The sequence below is a fragment of the Ovis canadensis genome, chromosome 5 (assembly GCF_042477335.2).
Source record: "Ovis canadensis isolate MfBH-ARS-UI-01 breed Bighorn chromosome 5, ARS-UI_OviCan_v2, whole genome shotgun sequence".
In the NCBI taxonomy this organism is placed as follows: Eukaryota; Metazoa; Chordata; class Mammalia; order Artiodactyla; family Bovidae; genus Ovis; species Ovis canadensis.
This window is the reverse complement of record NC_091249.1, coordinates 32,441,641-32,460,488: the sequence shown is the minus strand read 5'-3', so window position 1 is coordinate 32,460,488 and position 18,848 is coordinate 32,441,641. Positions and strand designations below refer to the sequence as shown.

The 18,848-nt window shown below is 52.8% G+C and overlaps 1 protein-coding gene across 3 annotated transcripts; it reads right to left on the bottom strand.

Moving 5' to 3' along the window:
- Window positions 1-13,042, bottom strand: UBXN6 (UBX domain protein 6). Of its 3 annotated transcripts, none has more exons than XM_069589407.1 (10): window positions 12,497-13,042; window positions 9,371-9,534; window positions 8,727-8,791; window positions 7,607-7,735; window positions 4,361-4,458; window positions 2,468-2,543; window positions 1,756-1,840; window positions 1,327-1,677; window positions 967-1,115; window positions 1-474 (listed from the first exon to the last, which is right to left on the bottom strand). In XM_069589407.1, exons 1-10 carry the CDS (start codon window positions 12,577-12,579, stop codon window positions 349-351), a joined length of 1,326 nt encoding a protein of 441 aa, XP_069445508.1. In that variant the 5' UTR covers window positions 12,580-13,042; the 3' UTR covers window positions 1-348. The 3 variants fall into 3 exon arrangements, with proteins under 3 accessions (XP_069445508.1, XP_069445510.1, XP_069445509.1); XM_069589409.1 differs by lacking the exon at window positions 12,497-13,042 and adding an exon at window positions 11,655-12,430; XM_069589408.1 differs by lacking the exon at window positions 12,497-13,042 and adding an exon at window positions 12,037-12,323.
- Between the last annotated feature and the right edge of the window lie 5,806 nt (window positions 13,043-18,848).

Genomic DNA, 18,848 nt, shown 5'->3' with positions numbered 1-18,848 from the left:
ACTAGTCAACATCCTGTTTATTCAGGTTTATAACTTTACAGAACTTGTCCTGACAGGCCCAGGCCTCCCTTGGCCAGTTACCCTGGAGCACACAGGATCCTGGCCGGGGCTGCAGGCTGCTCTGCCTGGGAGGCGCCCACGACTTCTGTTAAACAGATTACTAGTGATGCCCTCTCCTGGCGGTGGTCATGGCTGTGTGCCCGGCCAGCCAGCGCCCACTTCATGCCCGCAGTGCCCCATGGGCAGGGCGAGTGGTTCTGGAGGAGGTAGGGGGACCGGGATGGGAAAACGTGGAGGACAGCACGAGGCAGACCCACAGTGGGGCTGAGCCAACCCTGCTTTATTTCACTAGAGCTTCTCAATGGCCGACAGGAGCTCGGGTTTCAGGATAGACATGTCTGGCTGGGTGCCTGCAGCCCTGATGTCCTCAAGCACAGCCGCATCCCACGAGAAGGTCAGGAGGGCAGAGGGCACCTGCAGCAGGGTGAGAGGCGCAGAGCTCCAGCTTCACATTCAAATCTCCCCTCTGGAGCCCGGGCCACACTCGCCCAGGGTTGCTCCCCATGGGTGATAGCGCCACTGTGCCCTCAAGGGCTCATCAGATGAGGACTGCCCCGTGGCCTGGCTGAAGCCCACCCAGCCTGGGGCAGCAGTTGGCACTTCTCCAGGCCTCCTTCCCAGACTCCCTGAATCAGGGTCTGACCACAATCCGGCCCCCTCCTTCATCCTCTCAAGGAATTCCTGCATTTTGAATGCCTTCTTGTCTCTGCTTTGCAGAGGACTCTCAACACACTTGGCACATTTCCATTTTACAGACAGAAGTTACTCAAGGCCACACCACAAGTGGGATGGTGGGTCTTAACCCAGAGACACCTCCCCAGTACCATCCCATCCCCTCTTAGGGGCTTGTGCTGATTTAACAAGAGCCCAGAGAGTCGGGCTAACCTGCGGGGAGCCGTCACTCACCAGCCCACATTCGTTGAAGGCCAGGTTCTCATCTTCCGACAGCTTCTGTCCGCCTGAGGCCAGCAGCTCAAAGGGCAGCCAGTCGTTCTGCAAGGCCTCCCGGACAAACCCATACAGCACCGCCACCCGTTCCCGGGCGTAGAAGGTCCCTAGGGGTAGGACAGTCGAGTGGCGCTGGAGCTCGCGGGAGCCCCTCTGCACTAGCCGGCCGCGAGCCCTCAGCCTCCTCCCCGGGGACGAGCGCAGCCCAGAGAGGCCGCCGGGCGCCCAGCATGCACCCTGCAGCTGTCGGGGACGCGCACGCACACCTCCCCGGGGACGAACGCAGCCCGGGGATACCGCACAGTGCCCAGAACGCACCCTGCAGCAGGCAGCCATCGGGGAGGCGCACGCGCAACAGCGTGTACGTGTACTTGCGCATCTCCCGCTGCTCCTCCCGCTCACGCATGGCCTTGGTCCGTAGCACGCTCAGGCGCTCCACGGCCTCCGACCGCAGCCGCTGCTCCCGCTTGATCTCCTCGGCCGTGAGGTTGAAGAAGTCCGCGGGCAGGTCGAACTGCGAGGCCAGGGGCGAGGGCCGGAAGACACGGCGCTGGCGGACCAGAGTGGCGCGCACAGGCTCGGCGCTCAGCAGCTGCTCCTTGTGGCGCTCCAGACTCTGAGGCTGGGCCAGAGCAGCCTCGCTCAGCACATAGAACTCCTCGGGGCCATCTGGAACATGCAGAAACGTCACTGCCTAGTCAGGGAGACCCCTCACCGGACCCTCCCGCCCCAACTCTGGGCTCTTACCCTGGTCAGGGATTGGAAGCAGCACCTTCTGGAAGCCGATGGCCTCAAAAAACTCGTGGGTCCCTTCCAGGCAGTGAATGCGCTCCTGAGAGCGGAGGCAGAGGTCACATGGGACCCTTGGGGCCTCCCTGTGCGCCACAAGACTCTGCCCACGCTGGCCCTCCCAGCCCAGAGTCCCTGGTCTCAGTGTAGCTGCTGTCCCTGGACAGGCTGAACCCCTGAAGCCGTCTGAGGGGCTGAGCTCACAGAGGGCCCAGGACTGCGAAAGGTCAACACCAGGGTGAAGGAGGCTGAAGAGCCAAAGGACAACGTGAGGAGGGAGTGCCAAAGGTGGGGCAGGCACCACGGGCCAGGGTGGTGGGCCACTTTCTCCACAGATGCCAGAAGCCTGCCTTTGTGTGGAAAACCTCCCCAGTGCTGATGTTCTCTCAACTAACTCAAAGAGAACTCACACTACACTGTGGGTGGTGGGCAGGGCAGAGGGTGTATGGTGCTCAGAGAGCCCACCCTCCCACCCACCACCTCAGCCAGCCTCGACTGCTCCCCACCGTGCCCCCGTTACCCACCCACCAAGCAGGGGCCCTTCTGCAGCCAGCTTCAGCCCCCATCCCAGGCTGTCTGCAAGCCAGCTGCTCCCTGTGATGGCTTGGGTCCTGGGGGGCCTCATGGGCCCAGTCACACCAGGCCAAGCCCCTCTGCCAGCAGCCCTCACCTGGAACACCTTGTTCTGCACCTTGATCTTTCGGTACTTCTCCTCCTCTGGGTGCAGGTGGATATTGTCCAGGTACCTAGGGTGGACAGGGGCCGACAGCTCAGAGCCACGCCACCTCATTAAGGGTGACCCCAAGCAAGGTGCCATCATACCTGGATACCCCACAGAGCCCAACCCCTGGCACACCAGGCCTCCCCTTCGGTCCTGCCTTCCCAGGGCACCAATGACCCACCACGGTGGGTGAAGCGGGGCAGGGCCAGAGTAACGGCCTCTGGAGCTGATGGGTCCCTGGAGGTCCCCCAGCCTGGGGGGCTCCTGAGCAGCACAAACTGCTAGGCAACCCCACCCAGACCTGCTCAATAAGAGGAACAGGGTGACCCTGCCTCTTCATTCTCTTCTGATGATCCCAATAGGAAGCCAGGGTTTGGAACCCCTGATGCAAAGTCTGTCTAGTCAAAGCTATGGTTTATCCAGTAGTCATGTATGGATGTGAGAGTTGGATTATAAAGAAAGCTAAGAGAAATGCTGGACTGGAGGAAACACAAGCTGGAATCAAGATTGCCGGGAGAAAGATCAATAACCTCAGATATGCAGATGACACCACTCTTATGGCAGAAAGTGAAGAGGAGCTAAAAAGCCTCTTGATGAAAGTGGAAGAGGAGAGTGAAAAAGCTGGCTTAAAGCTCAACATTCAGAAAACGAAGATCATGGCATCCGGTCCCATCACTTCATGGGAAATAGATGGGGAAACAGTGGAAACAGTGTCAGACTTTATTTTTGGGGGCTCCAAAATCACCGCAGATGGTTGACTGCAGCCATGAAATTAAAAGATGCTTACTCCTTGGAAGAAAACTTATGACCAACCTAGACAGCATATTCAAAAGCAGGGACATTACTTTGCCGACTAAGACCTGTCTAGTCAAGGCTATGGTTTTTCCAGTGGTCATGTATGGATGTGAGAGTTGGACTGTGAAGAAGGCTGAGCGCCAAAGAATTGATGCTTTTGAACTGTGGTGTTGGAGAAGACTCTTGAGAGTCCCTTGGACTGCAAGGAGATCCAACCAGTACATTCTGAAGGAGATCAACCCTGGGATTTCTTTGGAGGGAATGATGCTGAAGCTGAAACTCCAGTACTTTGGCCACCTCATGCGAAGAGTTGACTCATTGGAAAAGACTCTGATGCTGGGAGGGATTGGGGGCAGTAGGAGAAGGGGACGACCAAGGATGGGATGGCTGGATGGCATCACGGACTCGATGGACATGAGTCTGAGTGAACTCCGGGAGATGGTGATGGACAGGGAGGCCTGGCGTGCTGCAATTCATGGGGTCGCAAAGAGTTGGACACGACTGAGTGACTGAACTGAAGTCCCAAAGAACTGATGCTTTTGAAGTGTGGTGTTGGAGAAGACTTTTGAGAGTCCCTTGGACTGCAAGGAGATCCAACCAGTCCATCCTAAAGGAAATCAGTCCTGAATATTCATTGGAAGGACTGATGCTGAAGCTAAACTCCAATACTTTGGCCACCTGATACAAAGAACTAACTCACTAGAAAAGACCCTGATGCTGAGAAAGATTGAAGGCAGGAGGAGAAGGGGATGACAGAGGATGAGATGGTTGGATGGCATCACTGACTCAATAGACGTGAGTTTGAGTAAGCTCTGGGAGTTGCTGATGGACCGGGAAGCCTGGTGTACTACAGTCCATGGGGTTGCAGAGTTGGAAATGACTGAGCGACTGAACTGAACTGATACAGTAAACCTCTTCATTTTAAAGACTGATAAATGGCCCCAGAGAGGCCAGACCTCTTCCCCGAGGGCCCAGGGAGAGGGCTATGCTCCCTACAGGCCTCCTCAGCAGGAGCTGGCGCCTGGTGGGAGAGGGCTGCCCACTCACTTGGCGATGGTGTCCACGCCCAGCTTCACCCGGTCCCGGTCTTTGTTGAACGTGTGGATCTTCATGATGGAGGCAGCCACTGGGTCAGTGGAGAAGTGCTGGGGGAGTGAAGAAAGCAATGAGTCAGGAAGCACCCTCCGGGGAGCCTGGGGGCCACACTGGCTGAGTGGCCGGCTCTCAGCACGCACTGGCAGCATGTCTGGAACCCGCCGGCCACTGCAGACGCACTGCCTCTCCTAATCCCCCAGCCCTGCAAGGGATGTTCTAGAAACAGACTGAAGTGGCCGAAACAGAATGCAAAAATGGTCTGTGACCTGCGGCTGCCCAGTGCACAGTCAGGGAGGCAAAACAGTGGAGACGCCACTGACTCGTCCCCCTGCCTTGGGGGTGGCACCTGCCTCCCTGGGGATTGGAGGGGCCATGTTTGATCCCTCAGCTGGCCTAGCCTCTGGGTGACCCCAGGGACCCTGCAAACAGCATCCCAGTAGGGAGAGACTGAGAATGGGTCACTGAGGAGAGGAGCCAGGTCAGGCAGCAAGTATGTTCGCACTCTGGACAGCTAGGCACGCAGCCTCACCATGGGGTCTTGTTTCTCTGCAGCCCCAGGAAGTCAGCAGTTACATGGCCAGTGGGGCTGGTACCTATGGCAGCCCCAAACACATCTGCTCTGCCTGAACAGTGGTGGGGGTGAACAGTGGGGTCACTAGAGGTGATGGATCAGAGCAGAGACCACCTGGCCACTCACATCTACCTATGCACCCCCGCAGAAGCCCAGCCAGAGCTCCTGGAAGGTAGTGTGGAGCCTCTGCCTGCCCCGGCCCGCCTCTCTGAACTACAGTGGGGGTCAGCCTTCAGCAGTCATGTATGTGTCACTTGACGTCTGATGTGAACTGGGTCAACTCTCCTGGGGACTTCAAATCTGGACCCTGTTCAGTCTGCCAGTTAAGTTACCAGCATAAGACAAAAAAGGCTCAGACGGGCCAAGAAAGTGGGTCTGCAAAGAAGCAGCTGTGAGATGGGGGCAGGGGGGCGTCCTCAGGATATGGCTGAGCCAGGCTGACGGCCCCTACACCAGCCGCCTTGGGACAAGCACACCCACCCCCAGCAAAGAGCTGCAGCTCTCAGTGCTGTTCTCAGAAGTATCCAGGCAGCCCGCAGCCTCATTTAAATTAGGACCAGGGCATGTGAACAGACAAGGGACAAAGGAACACAACATCCATGTAGGTATTCATGTTGTGATGGGGGTGGACTTCACAGTGGCCAAGACAGGTATTCAACAAATAAGGACTGGGGAAAACTGGGTAACTATCTGGGGAAAAAATAAACACACACAACACTGTAAATTAACTATACTCCAATAAAAATTTTTTGAAAATGAAAATAACCCTAGCTGCATGCATAGTATTCTACACAGGGATAAATTCTAGTTGGAGCAAACCTTTAAACATTAAAAAGCAAAACAGAATAGCACTAGAAAAACCACAGAAGAACTGTTTTAATTCTTTAGTGGGGAAGGCTTTTCTAAGTATGCCACAAAACCTGGAAGCCATAAATTAAAATCGATGCATTGAATTACATAGAAAAAATTTCTGCATGGCTATGTGACCACAAGCAGAATATAAAAATAAGCTGGAGAAAAAAAAAAAAACAACAACACCTGGCGTAAAATATCCCCAGATCATAGACAAAAACCTCATTTTGCTAATATGTAAAGAGTGCCTACAAATCAATAATTAAAAAAATACCCAATACAGAAATGCTCAAAAGATGCAGCCTCATATGAAACACAGACAACCTAACCCTAAAAAGGGAGACGCAAACTAAAAACTGCTGAGATGTTGTTTTTACCTATCAATCTGGGTGGAGACAATGAACGGTTGGTCACCCACAGTGACAGTCAGGGGACAGGGCACATGGGACCCTTCTCCCACAATGCTGGGGAAAGAGTGAATGGGGACAAACTATGGAGGATCACCTGGTGACAACTATCCAAAGCCTGATGCAGATGTTCTTTGTTCCAGCAACTCAGCTTCTGGAATGGAACCTGAAGTGCTGCACAGAAGACCAGGTTTTCAGCATCAATACTGTCCTCTCTAGTGAAACATTGGAAACTTCCTACATGCTCATCAACACAGTGCTGGTTAGTCAAGGGACAATTTACAGGCGTCACCGTGCAGTCACTATGGAGAAAGCAGACTTTCAAACTGCTCAGAAAAAAATGGAGGGACTTCCACGATGGTCCGGTGGTGAAGACTCTGTGCTTCCAATGCAAAGTGTGGGGGTTCCATCCCTAGCAGGGGAACTAAGATCCCACATGCGGTGTGGCAAAAAAAACCCAGAGAGGGGTGACAGAGCAAATGAGGTAAAAACGTTAACAACTGGCAGATTTGGGTAAGGTGGGGAGAATGACACAGGTATTTGTAATTTGATCCCTGGAACCTGGCAGAATGTAGGTTACGGAGCAGGGGTTGCACAGATGGAGTTAAGGCTGATGATTAGTGGAACTTAAGGAGATTAACTGGGATTACCAGGTGAACCCAATAAGAGGGGGAAGAGAGAGAAAGAAGCAGAGAGCGGGCAGCTGGGAAAGGCCTGGCTCGGCTCAGCTGGCCGTGAAGGAGGAAAAGGAACAGCACACAAACAGCCTGAATCCCCAGGGCTCCCAGAAGGCACACAGCCCTGTGGCCATCTTGACTGTAGCCCACTTGTAACTTCCAGAACTGTGAGGGCAGAGATGTGCTGTCTGGAAGCACTGCATTTGTAATATTTGTAATAATCTGTTGGAACCGTAACAGGTCATTCCCGCCCTAGGTGAAGGAGATTCAGGTGTTCTTTCTGTTCTTGTAGTTTTTCTTTAGATTTGGAATTATTTCCAAATACAGAATTTTAAGGAAAAAAAAATAATATGGAAGTTCTTCCTGTACTGATAAACGTTGCAGTTCCATGTCAGATGTGAATGGCAGATTGATTTTTATGTAAAACAAAAATGCAGCCCATGTAGGAGATACAGATGCCTCGGTAGTTTGTATCTGGAGCATCTCTGAAAATGGATATAACATGCTCGAAGCTGGTGCCCTGGGGAGGGTGGAGGTGGCTTTCTCCACCTACCCTCCCGGACTGTGAATTCTGTCCCATAGGTGAGGGAGGTTAGCACAGAACCGGAGCACACCCAGGTGGTGAGGCTGCAGGGGCTGCCGGGCCTTCCAGACGTCCGGGGGCGGCTCAGGCACAGGGGCAGGCACTCACCATGAGAATGGCCTCTCTGATGCGGGCATCCCGCTGGTCCTTCCTTAGGATGGCCCCTGTGAGAGGGCAGGAGAAGTACACTCCGGGCACTGCCAGGTGGGCCGGGCCTTCCTCTTTGGGTTCTGGTGCCTGAGAAGATGGGGGAAAGTGTCTGAGCCTGGACTGTGAACAAAGGCCACCCTGAGTACCACAGTCCTGAGAGCGTGGCCCTGGGAGCCAGGCAGCCTACTGTGGAACACCGTGGCCCCGAGCCCAAGTCCCTCGGAGCTCATCTTCAGGGCTGTAAGATGTCCTCGAGGGACCAACTCAGAATTCAACAAGGTAAGGAACAGAGAGCATCTCTGGACACAGAGCAAGTGCTCAACTGAAGGCTCCTGCTCTCCCTGACTGAGGAGTGAGGAATGGGCTTTGGAAAGGGAGTCAGGCGGTCAACGGTGCCCTGGGTGAGTCCTGGCCTCGGTCTGCAACTCAATTCCTAGGTCATCTTCAAGGTTCCTTCCTTTCTAAAACTCAGGCCTCACGGGTGGTGCTGATCAGAACACCCCTTCCGCCAAGCTCTCCATTAAGGCCTGCCTCCTCCAGGAAGGCCTCACAGATTACACCAGTCTCTGTGTGCCCCACCACCAAGGAAAGCAGCAGAGGGCAGTGCTAAGGGAAAGGGCTTTGGAGTCAGACAGCCTGGGAATTCCAGTCCTGCCCCTGCTGGTTTCGAGGTGCAAACTGAGGACACTGGGCTCTCTGAACCTCAGTTTTCTCTTCTGAAAAATGAGAACTATAACAGCTCCACCCCGTGTGCGGCTACAGGGGAGTAACTGAACGGACGTGCAGCCCCTCCCCCGGCACTTGTGTTTGGTTTCATTATGCACCACGCATGCAGGTCCCAGATGACACCACCCTCCACCACGGGGTTCCCTAACCTGCCTCAGTACCCTGAGGCCAGAAATGACCTCGATCCACCCTGACAGCTGCATCTCCTTCTCATCCCCAGCAGCAGATGCTTATAGCTCAGGACTGGGCACCAATCAGACCACAGCAGGGAAGAGCCCAAGCAGGCCCTCCAGGTCCCCCTCCCCAGGCCCCACTTTGGGGGTCCCCACTGCTGCTGCCACAGTGTCCTTACCGTGTTGCTCCCTGGGGCCTCTGGGTTCCCACTGACCGTTGCTTCAGCTCGGAGTTCCTTTCTCACTGTGGGGAGAGGCAGGGAGACGGAGAACAGGCCGGTGTGTGGAGTGAGCCTGCACGCCCCGTCCAGGCCTGAATCCTCACATGGGTCACACTCTAGTCCTTCCAGCTCAAGGTCCTCCCGGCCCCCACACCTCTCCACGCCCCCAGGCTCAGGCTGCACCAGACCATGCCCTCCTCCTGCTCCAAGTCCTGGTTCTGTCTCCTTCCACCATCCCAGACATCCCTGCCCCAGGTCACAGACAGACCCCTCCTCAGCCTTTTCACTAGCACTTCCCCTTTGTGGTAAAAGTGTTAGTGGCTCAGTCATGTATGATTCTGTGAGATCCCATGGATGGTAGCCTGCCAGGCTCTTCTGTCCGTGGAATTCTCCAGGCAAGAATACTGGAGTGGAGTGCCATTTCCTTCTCCAGGGGATCTTCCTCACAACTGTGATTTAAACCTCCTCCTACCTCAAAGTGTGGGAGCCCGAAGGCTCCGGGACCGGTGAGAAGCAGAGGATCGCCCAGAGGACAGTGGAGATATGCCTGCTCCACCTGCCCCATGTCCCCCCACCATGGCTGGAGGACAGTCAAGGCTCACCCTGGTTCCGGATGGAGTCCTGAGATGTGGGGCCCCGTGCCCGGGGCTGCTTCTGCTCCAGCCGGGCCAGGGCCGCCGCTGCCGCCATCTGTGCCTCATTGGTGGGTCCCTGGCGGGGCTGCCGGACTGGTGGCTGGCTGGGCTTCTCTTTGGGGGCCTTCTCCCTGAGGAGACGCAAGGGGATGGCGAGGTGACATGGGGTTGGCAGGAGAGTTTCTGTCCCCTCCCCCTCCTGTCCCAGCAGACACAGCCGTGCCTCTTCCCTGGGGGCCACCAGACAGTGGTTCTAACGCTGACAGAGGAGCCCCTGGAGGCAGATGGTGGTTCTGTTCCCTGCTTGGCCCTTCTGGGCAAATCCTGCCCTGGTCTGGGCCTCGGAGTCGTCACCTGTCAGGCAGGGGGAGAGCACACCCACTGTGTGCCCCCTCCCCCATGGGAGAGTCTCCACCCCTATTGTCTACAAGGGTAAGACCCAACCAGACTTCGTCTACTGAGCACCAACTGTGTGCCAGGTAGACAGCATGCCAGGAGCTAAGGCTCATCATGTCTATTCCTCAGGGCAATGTTCCTCCCTGCGAGGGCTCCAGACACTCTCTCAGAAGCCCCAGAGGCTCATGGAAGCTGGGGCAGTATGCCAGGCTGCACACAGGCCCTGTGTGAGGCAGGCTACAGAGATTTGGTTTGATATTGCCTCCACCCTGGGAAGTAGGGTGATTGCCCTGTAAGATGGGCACCCTCCAGCCCTGACCCAGCCGGGAAATGACCTGGCCTCCTCCTCATTCCAGCAGAGTCCTGCGTCCCACCCAGGTCTGACTCTGCCTTGCTCTCCTTCCCTCAGGACTCTCCCTTTGGGAGCTGGAATCATCTATGCTATATCTCAAGAGGGAGCCAAGAATCTGCGTTGATGGCCTTGCTGCACACACACCACCCCCGGGGTCCCCCTCTCTGCTCAGACACCCAGGGCAGCCCTCTTTTCTGATCCCTGATCCTCTTGCCCACCCTGTCCACAGCTGAAAGTTTCAGGCTGAAGAACAGACAAGTCACGTATGGATAGCTCTGCCCAAGCCCCACCATTGCATAAAAGCACCATTTTCCAAACCTTTCACTCCCCCCTCCTCCCTTCATCACTCATCCTGGCAGCCAGAGGGGTTCTTCTAAAACCCAGTCACTCCTCTGCATACACAGCCCCCTCACCCCAAGAACGACAAAACCCTGTTGCAAACACAGGCCCTGCACGAGCTGCCCCTTTCCCTCATTTGCTCCCATCTTTGCTCTGCTGCTCTTCCACCACAGGACCTTCACACTCTGCTTTCTGGGGGAGTATTCTTCCTGGGATGGACAGAGGCTACTTCAACAGTGCATGCGTGTGTATGGTATGGGTTGATTTCCACACGGCTAAATCTGAGCTCAAGCTTCCCCTTCTTAGAGAGACATTCTCAGACCACCTAACAGTCCCCAGCATCGCTGACAATCTCAACCTTGTTTTTTTCCCTTCATGGCCAACCTTCCGTCATTTATGTACTGGCTTACTTGTCCACCTCCCCTCACAGGAAGGGGAGCCCTGAGAGGGCAGGGATTCTCATGCCATGGCAGTTAGCTGTACACACACCCTGCGTCTCCAGGCTGGCTCCAGGCACATCACAGAAGCCCAAATTTCCACATGACTTCCCTCCCCTTTCCTTCCAGGCTTCCAGTCTGACAAAACCATCAGCCCTCACCTCCTTCCAGTCACACACAGTCCCAGCTGCTCCAGCTCCCACCTCCACTCACTACTTGATGGACAAATGATTGGACTCCCCTATTTGGCCCACGACTGTCCCTGGGCCCCTTTAAAGGGGTCCTCCTCCACCCCCCTACCCCCAGGCTCCCGGGACCTGCACTTTCCTGACTCACAGATCTGGCCCTCATGGGCCTCCTTCATCCCACTCAGTGATCCCTTCCCAAGAACCCCAGGGAACCCCCAAGCCTCATGACAGATGCCTGGATGTCCTTACCATGCACCCACTCTCCCTCACCCACCCCACTGCCTCAGCATTCCCTCACCAACCCTTACTGCCAGCCACCCAGTCTCTCCTCCCAGCCCCCACCTCTTCACAATCCCTTCCATTATGCCTCACAGACCCCCCTCTCCCCAGGCTGACAACTTTCTTAAGTCACGCCCCATCCTAAACCCCCTCGGGCCCCCAAGCCCTCTCTGTAGCTCCCTGTAGGAATCCCAGCTCCTTCTAGACTCCTTCTGCTCATCCCTCCCCACTGTGGAGCCTTCTCAGCCCATCCACCTTACCTCTCCAGCTCATCACTATCTTCTGCTCAGCACTGGCCCCTCACACTTCCCCACGGAGTCTCCAGTGTGGCCCCAGGCCCCTCTCTTCAAGTTCTCCCCAGTCAAGTTACAGAGGCCTGGAAGTGCAGGCCACCTTCCCTCTCCTCCCAGGTCTCCCTCCGGAGCCTTCAGGCCACTCAGCGATCACCCACGAGGAGGACCCCCATCTCCTTCTAGTCGGAGTCCCCCAGGTCCTCACCTCCACCCACCTGCCTCCCTTCTCCTCCCAGATCTTCTACAGCCCCTCACAACGCCACTCACCTCCCCCTGCCCCCCGCAGTTCACCCGCACCTCCCAAGCCTGGCCACACCTCCAACAACGCCTAAGCCCTCCGGATCCTCACCTCCCGGCCACCCTCCTGCCCCACAACCAACGCCCAGTTCTCTATCGCCACGGAGCTTAAGCTTCACGACTTTTTGCGACCCCAGCTCTTCTTGTTTCTCCAGGATCAGTCCCCAACCTCTGATCACCGAGATGCCCTCAGATCTTAGGCGATGACTTTTCAGGGGCCGTTCTCCGCATCCCTAGCCTCTCCCTTACCGCCCGCCCTAACCGACTAGGGTCTCTTAACCGACCCCTCAGTTCCTGCAGCCCCGCCCCCTCGAGCCTCGCTCCCTCTGCCCCGCCCCCAGAGGCCTCCCCTCCCCCTACTCCCACCCCTCCCTCGTGCCCCGCCCCCGGAGGTGTCCCCCACGTTCTCTCAGCCGCCCCTCCACGCCCCTCGCCTTCCCTAGACTTCCCGCGCCCCACCCCACCCGCCCGTCCCCGTCCCCGGGTCTCAAGCTTCAACGCCTGTCACGCACCCCGCCGACTCCGTGAGCTTCTGACCCGGTCCCGCGCTCTTGAACTTGATGTCGGCCTTGATCTCTTGGAAGAATTTCTTCATAGTGGCGGGGGGCCCGGCGGCTGGGGGCCGCGCGGGGGGGGGGGGTAGGGGGGGCGCAGGGCCCAGTACGGGAGGGGCCGGCAGGAGCCAACAACCGGAAAAAAAATACGCCGCCGCCGGAAGTCCCGCCTTCGCGAGGGCAGTCCACGTGACAATCGGCGCAGCGTGCCTCTCTAGATCTCTGCGTCTTGCTGGCCCAAAGTGACCACTCTGCACTCTCGGGGCGCGTCTCGGTGGTTCGTCGGGATTCTGTTGCCAGGGGCAACGACGGTGCTTCCAGAGGGAGGTGGTGCTTCCAGGAGGTTGTGCTTGAGCGCCTTCCACTGCGTTTCCCAAGGAGAGACAAGAGGGAGAGGGACAGGCCGAGGACCCCGCGGAGAAAGCGCTAGCCCTGTCCTTTTACTTACTCAAGAACCTTCCCTGACTACCCAGCGGTCACGTGAAAAAGTCCCAACTCTGTGTGGGGGCAAAGTCCCCACGACCCAGTCACGTGGTCAGCGCCAATAGTCCTCAACAAACACAATGTGGGAGAAAATGAAGAGGATGGGTCGCACAGAGCTAGGGCTTGGGGACCCCCGATGGCGGAACACCGAGGGGTTTAACTTAAAGAGATCGGACATTATCCTCAGAGTGCTGACGGAGTTCAACGAAGTGCAGCCCAAACTTTAACCTTCCTGAACTTTATTTTCCTAGCTATGAAATGAGTATACGAATAGCACCGGCTTCATAGAGGTCGTGAGGACGATGCTGCAATTCGAAATCTCTGAATAAATTGCGGACGTTATCATGATTTTGTTATTGTTCAGTCGCCAAGTCGTGTCCGACTCTTTGCTACCCCATGGACTGCAGATTTACTTCTTTAAGAACAGTTCTTGAGAGTCCGTTCTGTACCAGCAGTGAAGAAAACAAAATCCCATGCCTCAAAGAACTCGTGATCTTTTTGATTGGAGGAGAGCCAGAAAATAAAAAATCTATGGTGGAGTGGATGGTGTTAGTGGTATGGAGAAAAATTAAGCGGGAAACAGGATTGAGGGGATGGGAGGGTGGAGGCAGTTTGTAACATCAAATAAGAATCCGACACAGGAAAAGAGCTTGCTTGAGACCACCAGGGAAATTTGATTGGATCCAAGTGTTAGATGATATAAAGGAGCTATTGTTGATTTTGTTAAGAATGGTAATGACATTGTAGTGATGTTTAAAAATAAATTTTTTTCAGCTAGAAATATTTTCTGAGGTATTTGTGGGTGAAATAACATCTCAGATAGGTTTTCGTTTTTATTAGAATTTTTTATATGAGCCATTTTTATCAGATATTTTTAAAAATACTCCAGAAAACGGACTTCCCTGTCAGTCCAATGGTTAAGACTTAGCCTTCCCATTCAGGGGCTGCAGGTTCAATCTCTGGTCGGGGTGCTAAAATAAAACATGTGCTGTGCTGAATCGCTCAATTGTGTCATATTTTTTGTGGTGCAGTGGATTGTAGCCCACCAGGCTGCTCTGGCCATGGAATTTTCCAGGCAAGAATACTGGAGCAGGTTGTAGCTTCCTACTCCAGGAGATCTTCCTGACCTAGGGATAGAGTCTCCATCTCTTGCATTCCCCTCATTGGCAGGCAGGTTCTTTACCACTAGCACCACCTGGGAAGCCCCAGATCCCACATGCTTTGGGGCCAGAAAACCAAAACATAAGAGCAGAAACAATAATGTAACAAATTCAGTAAAGACTTTAAAATAGTCTACATGGAAGAAAATCTTTTAAAAAAGTAAATAATAAAGTACTCTGGCAAGGTTTCCCTTTTGGTTCAGTGGTAAAGAATCTGCCTGCCAATGCAGGAAACTGGTTTGATCCCTGGTCTGCGAAGATCCCACATGCCTCAGGGCAACTAAGCCCATGCGCCACAACGGCAAAACCTGAACTCTAGAGCTGGGAACCGCAACTACTGAGCCCACGTGCCCTAGAGCCTGTGCTCCACAGCAAGAGGAGCCGCCATAATGAGAAGCCCCCGCACTACAGCTAGAGTGGCCGCTGCTAGTCACAACTAGAGAAAAGCCTGTGCAGAAACGAAGAATGAGCACAGCCAAAATAAATAAATAAAATTATTTTTAAAAAATACTCTTATGTTGGTTGCTCAGTTGTATCTGACTCTTTGTGACCCCATGAACTATAGCCCACCAGGCTTCTCTGTCCCTGGGATTTTCCAGGCAAGAATACTGGAGTGGGTTGCCATTCCGTTCTCCAGGGGATCTTCCCAACCCAGGAATTGAACCCAGGGCTCCTGCACTGTAGGCAGATTCTTTACCATATAAGCCACCAGGGAAGCCCCCCACCCCAAATACCCTAGCAAAAAAAAAAAATACACAGGCATGTGTGCACACATTTAGGTTGGAATTCTCATGGCTGCATTTTCTCTGTGTGATTGAGTGCAAGAGCTGTTATGCCCAGAACATTTACTGAGCATCTGCTGTGTATCAGGCCAGCACAGTCACAACAGAGAATAAGACTGATGGGATCCTGCCCTCCAAGGGGCTCACAGTCAATTAGGGATACAACTATTAAATAAGCATATAGTGACAGATAGTGATAACTCCTGTGAAAGAAAATAAAGTAGGGGAAGCGAATCAAGAATGAAGGGAGGGACTTCTCTAGTAGTCCAGTGGTTAAGAACCCACCTTGCAATGTAGGGGACCTGGGTTCCATCCTTGGTCAGGGATCTAAGATCTCACATGTAATAGGGCAACTAAGCGCATGAGCTGCAACTACTAAGCCCAAGCCCAGCAGCTGCAGAGTCCATGTGCTACAATGAAAGATCCTGCACGATGCAATGAAGATGGCTTGCCATAACTAAGACCCCATGCAGCCAAATAAGTAAATACATATTAAAAAAAAAACAGAGCAATTGGAATTCTCTTTCAGATAGGCTAGTAAGGTCTGACATTTGAATAGAAATGTCTGAAGGAGACAAGGGGCAAAACCATGGAGGTATCTGGGAGAAGAGCATTCCAGGCAGAAGGAACAGCAAAGGTAACAGCCCTGAGGTGGTAGCTTATTTCACAGAGCACTGTGCCCAGAGCAGGGTGGGCAAAGGGGAGAGTGGACCTTCTGCTTAGAGCAGGTAATGTGTGGTCTGATCATCCCCTCTATTGGACAGTCTACAGCCGCAAGGAACTGTGTTCTGGTGAATTAATTTGTAGCCAGGGGGAAATTCTTCAGGAGATGTATAAGTTAGTAGTTGCTGCATAACAAGCAGTCCCCAAATTTACCAACTTAAAAGACCAACCATTATCTCAAAATGTCTGTGCATCAGAAATCAGGAGTGGCTTAGCTGGGTGGTTCTGGCTCAAGGCTCTCAGGATATGCTGAAGTCAGTGTTGTCTGGAGCTATGGCCACATCTGAAGGCTCCACTGAGGGAGGGGCTGCTTCCAAGCTCACTCAAATGGTTGTTAGCAGGCCGTAGTGCCTTGATTGCTATTGAACAGAGGCCTTAGGTCCTCCTTGTATAGACCTTTCTATACACCACTTGAGGGTCATCATAACATGGCGGCCGGATTCCTCCAGTGTGTGTGACCTGTGTGGGTAATAAAAGGGAGTGAGAGGGAGGGAGGGAGCAAGAGTGGAGTGGGATTTCCCTGGTGTTCCAGTGGTTAAGAATCCGTCTTCCAATGCAGGGGAGAAGGGTTCAATCCCTGGTTGGGGAACTAAGATCCCACATGCCACAGGGCAAATAAACCCAAGAGCCACAACTAGAGAGAAGCTGATGCACCATAGTGAAGAGCACGAAAGATACAGCATGCCGAAACTAAAACCCAGCGCAACCAAGACGATTTTAAAAAATTAAAAGGCGGGGGGAGAGGAGTGCCCAAGAAAGAAGCCACAGTCTTTTTATAACCCAGTATCAGACTTAACATACCATCATTTCTAACATTTGCTATTGATCTCACAGACAGAGACTTTCGCTCAATGTGAGTGGAGACTTCACAATAATGTGAATGTCAGGAGGTGGAAATCACTGGGGTCCAATTGGAAGGCTTCCCACCACACTACAGTGTTGAGTAAAAATGCAATGGTTGGGACTTCCCTAGTGGTCCAGTGGTTAAGAATCCACCTGTCAATGCAGAGGACACAGGTTTGAGCCCTGGTCTGAGAAGATTCCACAGGCTACAGGGCAACTAATCCTGTGTGCAGCCACTACTAATCCTGCCTGCTCCAACTATTGAAGCCCCCACGCCCTAAGACCTATGCTCCCCAACAAGAGAAGCCGCTATGATGAGAAGCCTGCACACCACAACTAGAGAAAGCCCGAGCACAGCAGCAAAGACCCAACACGGTCATAAATCCGCAAATTAGTAAATAAAAATTTTAAATGCAATAGATGATGCTATCTGCCCACTGGTTTACAATAGGTAGAAAACATGCTGTGGAAAAAAACAAGGAAGAAGGGAAGAATTCTAACACTGGTTATTTAGAGTTGGGGGGATTATAGGGGTCTTTTCTCCTCTTTCTCAACTCTCTTTAATGGGGTTCTTTGACTTTTACAATAGAAAATAACATTTTAAAGTAAGAGACAATTGCATTAAGCCTCTAGGTCTAAATTCATGAGAATTACAAAGGACAGAGAAAAAATAAAACAGCCTCATGGGAATTCCATGGTGACCCAGTGGTTAAGACTCCTCACTTCCACTGCAGGGGCTGCAACTTCAATCCGTTGTCAGGGAACTAAGATCCCACATGCTTTGTGGCAGACTCAAACTTAAAAAAAAAAAAAGTCTGACAAGGAAATAGACAAATCCAGAATGTGAGACTTTCTTCAAACCAGCTTATCTGGTTGCTCAAGAAAGTCAAAGTTGTGAAAAATAAACAAGATTTTCATAAAAATGGACTGCTGCTGCTGCTGCTGCTAAGTCGCTTCAGTTGTGTCCGACTCTGTGCGACCCCATAGACGGCAGCCCACCAGGCTCCTCCATCCATGGGATTTTCCAGGCAAGAGTACTGGAGTGGGGTGCCATTGCCTTCTCCGATCAAAATGGACTAGAATAATGTAATCTTTAATGCAGTGGATGAACCTTGATTTGATCCTGGTTCAAAAGAAAAAGCTGCAAAAACTTCATAGAACAATGAAGAAAAGTGGAAATGGACTGAATATTAAATAACATCATGGCATAAATATGAATTTTCTTTGTGTAGTAAAGGTAGCATATAATTCAATGTCCCTATTCTTGGGAAATGCCAAAGTATTTAGTGTGATGAAGTATTTAGTATTTAGGGTGACGTGTGATGATGGATGTATGAAACTTACTTTCAAATGCTTAAAAGCAAATGCATATATATTCACACATGAATATAAAGCACATATGCAAAAATATTAACTGTTGTTAGCGACTTTCCTGGCAGTCCAGTGGCTAAGACTCTGGGCTCCCCACACTGGGGTCCTGGGTTAGAGCCCTGGTCAGGAAATTTCCCTGGGCTTCCTTGATAGCTCAGTTGGTAAAGAATCTGCCTGCAATGCAGGAGACCCCGGTTCGATTCCTGGGTCGGGAAGATCTCCTGGAAAAAGGATAGGCTACCCACTCCAGTATTCTCAGGCTTCCCTTGTGTATCAGCTGGTAAAGAACCCACCTGCAATGTGGGAGACCTGGGTTGGGAAGATCCCCTGGAGAAGGGAAAGTTTACCCACTCCAGTATTCTGGCCTGGAGAATTCCATGGACTGTATAGTCCATGGGCCTCAAAGAGTTAGACAGGACTGAGTGACTCTTGCTCTCACTTTCACTTTCAGGAAACTAGATCCCACATGCTGCAAATAAGATTTAAGATCCTGCGTGCCACAACTAGGAGCAACCACGATAAACAGATAAACAAAAATAAGTATTAAAAAATTGTTGACTGTAGGTGTAGGATTGTGGTGGTTTAAAAATATGTCCAGGACTCCCCTGGTGGTCCAGTGGTTAGGGCTCTGCACTTTTACCGCAGGGGACACAGGTTCCATCCCTGGTTGTGGAACTAAAATCCCACATGTGGCACAGCATGGCCAGATACAAACAAAATAAATATATTCATAAAGTCTTTGACACTCCTGCTTTCCAAAGGTAGAACCTAATTCCCCTACCATTGAGTGTGGGCTGGACTTAGTGACTCACTTTTAACAATGGAGTAGGGTAGAAGTGGTAGTGTGCAACTTTGAGACTAGATCATAAAAGACATTGCATTTTCCTTCATGCTCTCGATTTTGTTTTACATATTTATTTTTGTCTGTGTCAGGTCTTAGCTGTGGCT

Coding starts and splice junctions, on each gene's coding strand:
- UBXN6 (XM_069589407.1), bottom strand. CDS start 12,579: ATGAAGAAATTCTTCCAAGAGATCAAGGCCGACATCAAGTTCAAGAGC. Junction 9,535..12,496: donor AAGCTCACGGAGTCGGCGGG/GTGCGTGACAGG, acceptor GCGTCTCCTCAG/GGAGAAGGCCCCCAAAGAGA. Junction 1,841..2,467: donor TGCAGAACAAGGTGTTCCAG/GTGAGGGCTGCT, acceptor CTCCGCTCTCAG/GAGCGCATTCACTGCCTGGA.